This window comes from Festucalex cinctus, chromosome 20 (assembly GCF_051991245.1).
Source record: "Festucalex cinctus isolate MCC-2025b chromosome 20, RoL_Fcin_1.0, whole genome shotgun sequence".
Taxonomy (NCBI): Eukaryota; Metazoa; Chordata; class Actinopteri; order Syngnathiformes; family Syngnathidae; genus Festucalex; species Festucalex cinctus.
The window spans coordinates 14,694,235-14,704,699 of NC_135430.1; the positions used below are offsets into that span (position 1 = coordinate 14,694,235).

Consider the following 10,465-nt stretch of genomic DNA (forward strand, 5'->3'; position numbering starts at 1 on the left):
GGGTGACTGAGTGGGAGAAGGCATCTAGATGCCAGGTCAGCATTTTTATTTATTTATTTTTTAAATCATGTCGGCAGAGTGATGGTAATGTTCAGTACTCAAGCTTTTTACAGCAACCACCATCAGACTGATATGTTAATAGGCACATTAGGAATCAGCTTTGATTAGATGTCAAAGCCTAGAGGGGTATTAAATAAATAAATAAATAAATAAATAAATAAATAAAAAAAGCTGGATATGCCCATTTCTCAGAAAAGTGGGTCCTTGGTCATGCATGCTCGAAGGACGTCATCTGGTCACACCATGTGGAACAGCTAAGGTCGACTGAACTCTCAGAGGATCCACTCATGACATGTTTGTGATTTACTTCATACAGAAAATACCACCAAAAAAAAAAAAAAAGGTTAGAGGGCCTCTCTGTCCTTCACGAGGAGGGGTAATGGGGAAATGTTCCTTTTAGTTCACTGTTGAGGCTGGTGTGAAAGCCTAATGGCACTGCAGTGGAACTTTCAAAGTGTAATGCCCCGAAAGTGGTTCAATTTCAAGTTCTTCAGATTTTCTAGAAATATGACACTATGCTCACCACTTTTCAGAGGTAGCAAATCTAAGCCCAGAAAGTAAAAACCCTGCCACAGTTTTGCTTTAGCCCCTGATGCTAGCTAGCTAGCTCCCGAGTAGGTCAACGAGCACAATGGGATCTAGCTAGCTAGCTAGCTAGCTAGCAAGCAAGCACCTGAGGCTAAAGCCAAATTGTGGCAGGGTTTTTATTTTCTGGACCTGAATTTGCCACCACTGATTTAATGAGACATGATTACATTTACATTTATGGAACACATGAAACAAGCATTTCTGTTTTGGAATTGCAACGTTTTAGCATTTTAATGTGTGAGTCTTAATGACAAACTTCAACAATATTCATTCATTGAATAGCTTTAAAAATATACACATCGTAGCTGATCCAAATTAGGATTGTTCTTCATTCACAGAGTGATTTAATCCCCGTTATTCACCTTTCTTTGAGTGTCCGCTTCGCAATGGAAGCCAATAGAAAGGTCTCCTGTAGCAAATAAGATATAATTGTACATAGAAATGAACCCCTGAGTGAATTGTTGCTTACAAAGCAGAGCAGGGAGAATCATTGTATAGAAAAGTAAAAGTATCATTATCAGTGAGAGGATCCACTTCCTGGTGGTCTTTTGTGTCCTAAATTGGGGTCTGTTCAATGTCACGGCGGTTCTGAACTCTGGGCCGTTTCTCTTGAGACTTATTCTGCTGCTTTTGCATTTCCAGCAGAAAGAGCAGAACTCATCACGTTCGTTCTCTCCCCATTTGGACGAAGAGTAAATAGCTTCCGCTCCCCAGAGAAGAAATTGATGTTTTCCCCTCCATTTCTCACTTTTTTTCTTTTTTTTTCTCACACTCCCCACTAACGTTAAAGTTAATTTGGAGACTTGGTGACTGAATTCATCAATGTTTTGGATCAGCGACCAGGTCAATTGTGCGACCACTTGCTTTTAATCAGCGTTCACATGCTGTGAAAGGCTTGATAAATTACACGCCATGTTCTTCATTTCAAGTCCTGTCTTGTATCTTGTCTTCTTTAGTTCGGTATCAATGCCAGATTATAATAGTTACTGCTATTTTGCTAGGTATGATAACATGTATTAGATGTATAATCATTTATTCATGAATGTTTTTTTTTCCTTTTAAATGGCAAGTCAACACAAAGTTAGTTTAAAAAATATCATTCTGATAAATATTGTGTTGTAGAATATGAATAAAGAAGTAAAATTGCCCCATTTTTATCCATCTCAAATTTTGTCACTTGTCGCCTAAAAATGACATCACAGTTGCTCAGGTAACGGCCAATCACGGCTCACCTGTTTTCTGCGTTTGGTCATGTGACATTCGCAAGCTGAGCCATGATTGGTTGTTACCTAATGCTGCATTCAGGTTGGGTTTTCTCAGTTCTGACCTGTAAGCGTCCGTGGCAAAAGTAAACAACCAAAATGGCGGATAGTGATAAGTTGTTTTTTATTTTGGTCCTCAAAACACATTTTGACCTCTAGCAAACTTGCCTTCTTGCAATTTTGATTCATTTATTATATTTATCTTATTTCGTAAGCATTCCATACAATTCAGTAGTTCAACGTATAATTTCATGCAGGGAGATAGTGGCATACTGTCACGTATGTTGTGTTACATGAAGTTATGTCTAATATTTATGAATGAAGAAAATCTAGTTTTATTCTCGAGGAAATTGTGTTTTACCATTTACGGTCTGTGAATAGAAATCATGGCGTGTTTCCAAAGCGGTCGCCATTGTTGAGTCGTTGAACTTGGGGTTTGAAGTCGGAAAAGTCTGCCTTCCCACTTTCCTCGAATGCAACATTAGTGACAAAATGGCCGCCCCTGACATAGATAAACACAAAGTACTGCCATGTTGCTCGGTGTAGACTACATTGTATGTATACATGGCACATAAGTGATAAATAAATGGATTTTTCTTAGTTTTTATGAACAATGTATTATTACAGCCAAAAATGTATCCAAGAATGATAATACATGGAGAAACAAACAAACTAAGCATATAGAGGAGGCTCGCATCGCTGAAGTTGTACAACTTAATTTTCTTCCAATTCGGATAGTTCAACCTTTTGAGGCCTGCTGCCACATGAGAGTCCTGCTATGCTTGAGCCTTTTCCCACCTACAAGAAAAAAAAACAAGGAGAGGCCAAGCATGACTAACATGTACGCCCTGTAGAGGGCAATATTGTCTGCAGTGATAGATGGGGAGTCGTTTGACAGGGTTGTTTAATATCCTAATATAGCTTCAGTATGGTAATGTGACTGCCGCTTTATATGGCTCGCAATAGATTGTCATGAGGGGGTATGAGTTGCATTTCACATGATGTCACTCGAAAACGGTGGCCTTTTAGTCAACATGCTATTTACTTGTTTTAACATTTGCTTCATTATTATGACAGTAATGTTGCATCATTGTATCCAGAGAAGGAAAAAATTGACGCTGGTTTCTAAAGTGCCAGTTCATCGCTACTCCTGCCAAGATTGGTGCCTCATAATTTAATACTGATTCCAGCAAGTCAATATTATTTATTTAATGTATTAGCGCAGTCTGAGAGAGTTTGCTCTCTTTTCTTTTTCCCACAAACGTTTCAGAGCTACATATGGGAAAGAGGATCCATCGAAAGCAGATTCCAAGGCAACCAAAACTTTTTAGGAGTTAATAAGCGGCCCTAAAGTGGTCCTGAAGTTTACTTTTAATTGGTTGCGAACAACCCTCATTGGTTGGTGCCTTTGCAGCCGTTTTGAGATTTACCCAAACACACCCTTGTGATGCTGTTGGCTTCTTATTTAATCTGACAGGTTTAATATAAAACAGGTGATACTTTTCTCTTGTATGCGTTCTTCTCAGGGACTGGCAGAAGCGCTCCACTCGAGAGCTCACCGTCCAGGTTTGGGACAAAGCAACTCTTTTACCTCCTGGGCCGGCCTCACAACGGTTCATGTGTGAGCGTGGAAAAAAAAAAGAAAAAGCGTGGAACTGAAACCTCTGTAAATACATGAAAGGTCAGTGATGACGTCAGACTCCACGAGCAAGCTTCTGTCATTATTATTTTTATTTATTTTATGTTTTTTATAGTGTATTGCATTTGATTTGTTGCAAGTATTTATATTTTGAACTATGTGATCCAAACACACATAAAGCATTGGGTGCCTGATTTCTGGAAGAAATGACCCACAAAAGTCAAGCAAAACTTGAAGTCTTCAGTTTAGTGAACATCTAAAGCAGTGGTGTCCAAACTACGGCCCGGGGGCCATTTGCGGCCCGCTGTCCATTTTTAAGTGGCCCGCGACATATGCTAAAAATGGCGTTTGACTCGGTTCTAATTAAATAAAAACAAAAATGTCTGGAGATGGTCAAAGTAAGAAGGGAGGTCCGAATGTTACATGCCAACATTTTGCGTTAAAAAAAAAAATAAAAATAAAAATTTTCACCCCAAGTTCAGATCATTCAAGCCAAAAAATAATTCCACGTCATTCTAAATAGTGTTGTTCCGATACCGTTTTTTTTTTTTGCCCCCCGATACCGATCCCCAGCTTTGCAGTATCGGCCGATACAGATACCATACCGATACCTATGGGTTTTTTTTCCTCAACATGAAAAAGCTGTCCTGCCATTGGTTCACAGCATTCAAGGGCCAATAGGATATCGGCATGCAGTGATCATGTCACATATCAGTGAATGTCGTGCACGAGCAAGACACAAGATGCTGCATCCAAAATCCGATATAAGGGTTGGAATTAATGGTATCGGCATGTTACTTGTGAGTAGTCACCGATACCGATACCACTGTTTTAATGCAGTATCGGCACCTCTGCCGATACCAGTATCGGTATCGGAACAACACTAATTCTAAATTATTCCACATCATTGCATATTATTTGAAATGTTTTCAAATAATTCCACATCACTACACAGGCTTAAATGTTTTCTCATTCAGTCTTTCAGCCTTCACATGCAACTTCTCCAGAAATTGCACGAATTGCAGAATCTATACAAACCACATGATATATTGCAATAGTATATCCAACATATACTTATATTTGAGTCACTGATGGTGTCGTGGTTCACTTGTCTGCACCGCATATGCAATCTGCAATGGCTGTTTCATTTTACTGTATTTTAGTTTATTTATATTTAACTTCCCTTTAACACATTTTTGACGGTTTTAAATGTTAAAATGGCATTGCCTATACATCTTTTATATTGGCAAAAGATGGAACAAATGTGTTAATTTCACATCATTCCCAACGGGAGACATTGTTTGGAAATGAGCAAAACCTGGACGTCCGCCAGCGTTACGGAACAGATTGCGATGATGTTGGACGATCCACAGTTAATGATCCTTCAAATAGAATGCTTGCAAAGTTGCACTGATGCATACAAAACGTGTTTATAGAACACTTTCGATAAATATTTCTTACACAAGCGTTTAATATCACAATAAGGATTGGGAAATGTTTATTTGTACTATTTCAAAAACAAACACTGCGTTAATATAAAATACCAGAGCAATAATGAAACAAATCCAAATTCAGAAATAGTAGTTGTCGTACTTTGTGGCCTTCCTTATGTTTCACAAGTTGTCCCACATCCTTTTGGCCAGATTGTTTATCAACAACACGCAACTACAAACCGTTCCTTTTTGTCGTGCAGAGCATCTCGCACGCTGCTCCACTTCTCTCCCGACATTTATTTTCCTTTCCTCTCCAAACAAGAGCGTGCTCAACACACAGTTCATCTGATTGCACCCCAGATCGGCCCGACCTCTTTGAAACTTTGCCCGTTTCCTCTGTTATCGTCGGCTTTGTGCTGCCTCATTCCCGGGCGACGGCAACTGTTGTTATTTTATCGTCAAACACAATCACAGCTGACCCACATCTGGCAGGATACGCAGGAAGGTCCCGGCTCATTTGCACAGCTGACTCGGAGAAACACACCCCGTCCTGTCGTGAGGCTGCTTTGTAATAATCGATCCAAACCAATTCTAGTGTGCTTACAGTATAATGTTTACAATACTCCCAAGTACATATACAATAGGGATGTAATGATATCCAAACATTGCGATACGATATTATCACGATATAAAGATCATACGATAATTATTATATTGTAAAAAAAACTATTAGAAAAAAAAAAAGAAACTATATTGTGCTTGTGTACATTACAGCAATGTAAAATCTAAAAATATATAAATATAATATATATATGTTGAGGAACTTGCTAATAATGCTAGCACACATCGAGTTCGTCCACATATTGACTCGGTTCATAAGCATATTATGTTCCTTATGATCTGACCATTAGCGTGGATTTTAAACATAGAAGGGCAAAAACATGCCTTGTGCAAATTAAACTAGCCACCAGATGGTGCTAAAACTGCACAAATAGAAATCAACCGGACTTTTTCAACAGATGTGCTGCTTTTAATATCGTGACATGACGACGATATATTGCGGCAGTTTTAATATCGCGATATCACGATATTGCCGTTATCGTTACATCCCTAATATACAATATGAATTAGTTATGAATTGTCATTTAACCCGGCAGTGGAGATGCTGCTGCGGAATATGAAAACATTGCACTACCTAATGTGGGTACGGTATCGTCTTAGTGTGCAAAAGGTTGATGATTCAGTTGTGCGGCAACTTTAGTCTGCAGCAGTTTGATTGTGGCCATGAAGGCTTTGGAATCGCTGCACAACGTGACATTTAAACAGTGACATTTAAGCAGCCAGAGTAATAGCTTTACAATCACCTGCAAAGAATAATATTCCCCGTATGTTATTCACTCACTGGCCACAAAGTGAGTTACAGTATGCATGTTAAAACTATAGCTTACTTATTGTATGTCATCAAACTTCGCCGACACCAGTATTGATTAGTGCCGCTTCGGTCATTGTTTTCCAAAGTAAAAACAGATGCTAATATCTTATTTTGATTAAAAACAGAAGATAATCAGTCTTCTTTCATGGAGGACTACAGAAATCAATGAAATATTAGTGTTGATATGCTGAAATCAGAGGATTTGAACCATTTTAAATTAAAAAACAATTACTCGATTATTTAATTCATTCAAACCCCAAAGCGCATACGTTTTTAATACTTTGTCCTGCACTACCAAAAAACGTATTTATATGTTTTTTTTTTTTTGTTTGTTTGTTTTTTTTTTTTTTTATGCTGAGCATACAGAAGGCTTTGATACAGCTTCTAACATGAAAAGGTTGTTTAAAGCAATGGTAGTTATTACAAAACAACGGCCAGTAGGAGGCAGTAGAGTATAAAAGATCAGCCAGGGCCATGTTGCAACAAGCTCTTTTTCCCAGTGTCTTCAACAGGACTTTTGTGACTCCGACTTGACTTTGGACTTCATAAAGGTGGACTTGACGACAATCTTTTGTGCTTTGACGGTTTCATTTCATACAAGTCTTAAATTTGAATCAGCGGGCTCAACTTGCAACTTGTAAATTCATGCTGACAATTTTGGATGGGTTTTTCCCCATTGGGCATGGATGGCTAAGACAAATCAAATTTGTCTGAGGTTTTCTTTAAAAGCGTGAAAGCCTGAAATACGTTAATAATTATGACTCACCTTGCCACTCAAGGAAAATACTCTTTTTCTTCTTCTTTTTTTTCCCCCCCACTACCGAAGTGCCCACTTCATCGTTGAGTAAACACATTCACAGTGTGGCTATGTCATATTTCAGGATCATGAGGTGCAAAAAAACTCCTCCCTGTCAAAGTTTATGTTTTGTTTGTATGCCAAAGTAAAGGTTTGACAAGAATGAAAACAGTCATGACACCTGGCAAGCCAAACTTCTCACAGAGGTGTTCCCTGAACGCATCGCGACTATCTTATTCCCATCCAACCACCGTGGCACAGACGTAGCACGTAAACAAACACGTGCGTATGTGAAAAGAGAGCCTTTCAACCCAATTAAAGGCAAATATACAAGGCTTGCACAAATGCCAAAGCACATACAAAGTCTTTCTCCTCGGGTCTCTTTCACACAGTCCCGCACGAAGCGCCAGACAGCAACAGTGAGGAGGTTATTAATGGCCTTCCTTATTTTAGGCGACACTCTCAAAACAGCGGTGGCACCATGCGGAGCCACTGCTGGCTGCAGGCTTGTCTTTCATCCCCATCTGTCTTTTCCTCCCCCAGTTCTAATGGGCCCGCGGTTCTGTCACTTTGAATCTAATGGGTCCCCGTCCTTGCCCAGACGCAGCGCGATGATTCGAGGCGCGGCGCGTGAGTCAGCGATTCTCGACTTTGGAGCTCGAGTGCGGCGTGTGTTTTATGGGTTCAAACGGGTTGCAGGTGTCACAAGCAGAAAGTTGAGGAAGGCGGTGACGACTTTGGGGGCAGATTTTTTTTCTTGCTTTCCAACATATACAAGTTTGATCGGACTACTGTATTAGTAGTGTATTAAAAATAGAGAGAGTAAACAAAATATTTTTAATAGCTTTTATTTCTATCAAACAAATGCAATGGGAATACTGCACATTCGATTCCAAATCAAAACATTGGCAAAATGTCCCAAATGTGTTGTTACATTTTGTAAAGAAAAAGGAGTATATTATTATTATTATTATTATTATTATTATTATTATTATTATTATTATTATTATTATTAATAGTATTATTGTTGTTGTTATTACTACATCATTGCTTTTTTGTTTTTTTCTGTTTTTTTATTTATTTTATTTTTGGGTGGGGGAGGGTGATTCAGAAATAAATGAAAGAATTACAAAAAAAAATCATAAAATAAAACTTATTCTTAAAGAAAAAAAAATCAGAAAAATTTAAACAAAAAAATAAATAAATAAATAAATAAATATATATATATATATATATATATATATATATATAAACTCAAAAAAATAATTTGTCGAACAGAAACTAAAACAAATATTCCAAAATACAAAATACAACCCCCAAAAGAAAATTTGCAGAAAAACCAGATGTTTTTTTTTTAATCAGTTAGGCATTTTATAGATTTACATTTTACTATCAAATGTTAACTTCTATTAACACTTGTGTAAGCATTATGTAATTACATGCATATAAAACGTACATATAGACTACTGTTTTATTACAGTGAGTTGTTTTTTTTTCTTCTCAATATTTTATATCGAAAGATTAATAGTTTCTAAATCTAAACAAACCACAAGATAACATGTCACTGTGTACTGGACAATAACAACCTAATGTTTTATTTAGGCTTTTCTATCCTTTCCTCTGATTTTTAATCTCTTTCTCACATTCTTATTTTTTATTTTTTTTTTCCCTTCATACCTTTTCACCACCATCTTTTTCCACACTCCCATGGGAATATTGACACTGCTCTGATCAATCCTCATACTTTTGTCTCCTGGATCTAATGCCTGTTCCAAACCCTTTATTAGAGTAAATCAATGTCCGCTCACCACAGACACGCACACCGTTATTCGTATTTGTGCTTGTGTTGGTGCTGAAGGTTGGATGTACAAATTTGTTGAGAATTCCCATCCGCACACAAAAGCATGTATGATTTAGCGGTTGTTCTCCAAGGGGGTAACTCAGACTGACAGCTGGAGTCACAAGCAATGGCAGGCCTCTGGACATCATAACGCTGTCGGACATGAATATGGTGCAAACATATATGGATCAGTCAATCGACAACAGAACACTTTATTGTTTAATTTACAAGACAGTTGCCACATACAGTAGGCCTGCATACATTCATTGCACATTCAAATATAAACATCAAAGCGGTAGCATTTCGCATTTGGCGACATGCCAACATTAATAGAGTATATCATGCTACCAACGTGGCTTGGCTAACATTGGCTGTACTGTATACAGTGCATGTTGTGCATACAGCTGAGATGCATGCATCATGAGGCGTTTTTATTTATTTATTTATTTATTTTTTAGCTTGTGTTGACTTTTTTTCTGTGCAAAATATAGAGATGAGGTTTGACAGAGGCATAGGCACCCATTTTAGACTCTGATGATCAATAAAATGTTTTTTTTTTTTTTTTTTAACTCTCCCTTTGTGACACGATACGGTCTATTCCGCAGCCTGGTGGTTGGGGACCCCATCAATTAATGTACCACAGCTACCTTAAATTAACTGTGTTGGTAATTAGAATTGTAAGGATTAAGCCAAGTTGTTGTTACCCAAGATTTTTTATTTTTTTTTTCCAAAAGTGATTAATTTATCCATTTATGTATTTAAAAAGTGTGCATAAAATGCATAAAACAATAAAATAAATTTAGTCATCATCAAGCTTAACTCATTTGCTCCCAAAAACGTATAAATACGTTCTATTTTAAATGTTTTCAGTGTTTTTTTTTGTTTTGTTTTTTAATGCTAGAGCATACAGAAGGCTTTGATACAGCCTCTCAACTGCAAAGAAGGATTGAAGAAATGGTTGTTATTACACAAGCAGAAAGCAGGTGGCATCAGAGTAAAGGTGATCAACCAGGACCATGTTGGGGAAAAAAAAAAAAAAAGCTCAATTACTCCCAATTCTAAATAGATTTGTGAAAATTGATGAAACTTAGCTATATTCTAATGCTAATTGCTGAAAAACGGAAATAGATAGAAACATATTTTTTTTCCTGAAGAAAGAAAATACTTTAATCTTTCGTTTGGTCGGTTCCATGTTTTAATAGCAATAGAATACAATATTCTGTAGGCCTTGCAAAATTGATCAAAATCCAGTAAATCAGCCGGGAGTGAAGGGAATTGCTTCTGTAAAAATGGCTGGGAGTAAATAAATAATCAACAGCAAATATTATTTGGAGAGTTGTAATATTTTATTGCAAAAAAGATTTTTCCCAATAACCTGAGGTAGGAAATATACTGCATATGACAAACACAAGTAA

The 10,465-nt window shown here is 37.3% G+C and overlaps 1 protein-coding gene across 3 annotated transcripts in view; it reads left to right on the plus strand.

Annotated features, from left to right (window-relative positions):
• Positions 1–10,465, plus strand: part of LOC144009777 (uncharacterized) — a 105,743-nt gene that overhangs the window by 44,068 nt on the left and 51,210 nt on the right. For all 3 annotated transcript variants that reach the window (XM_077509651.1, XM_077509652.1, XM_077509653.1), the window contains exon 3: positions 3,437–3,591. In XM_077509651.1, the coding sequence (XP_077365777.1) occupies positions 3,437–3,588 (152 nt within the window). In that variant the 3' untranslated portion in view covers positions 3,589–3,591. The remainder of the gene's footprint in view (positions 1–3,436; positions 3,592–10,465) is intronic.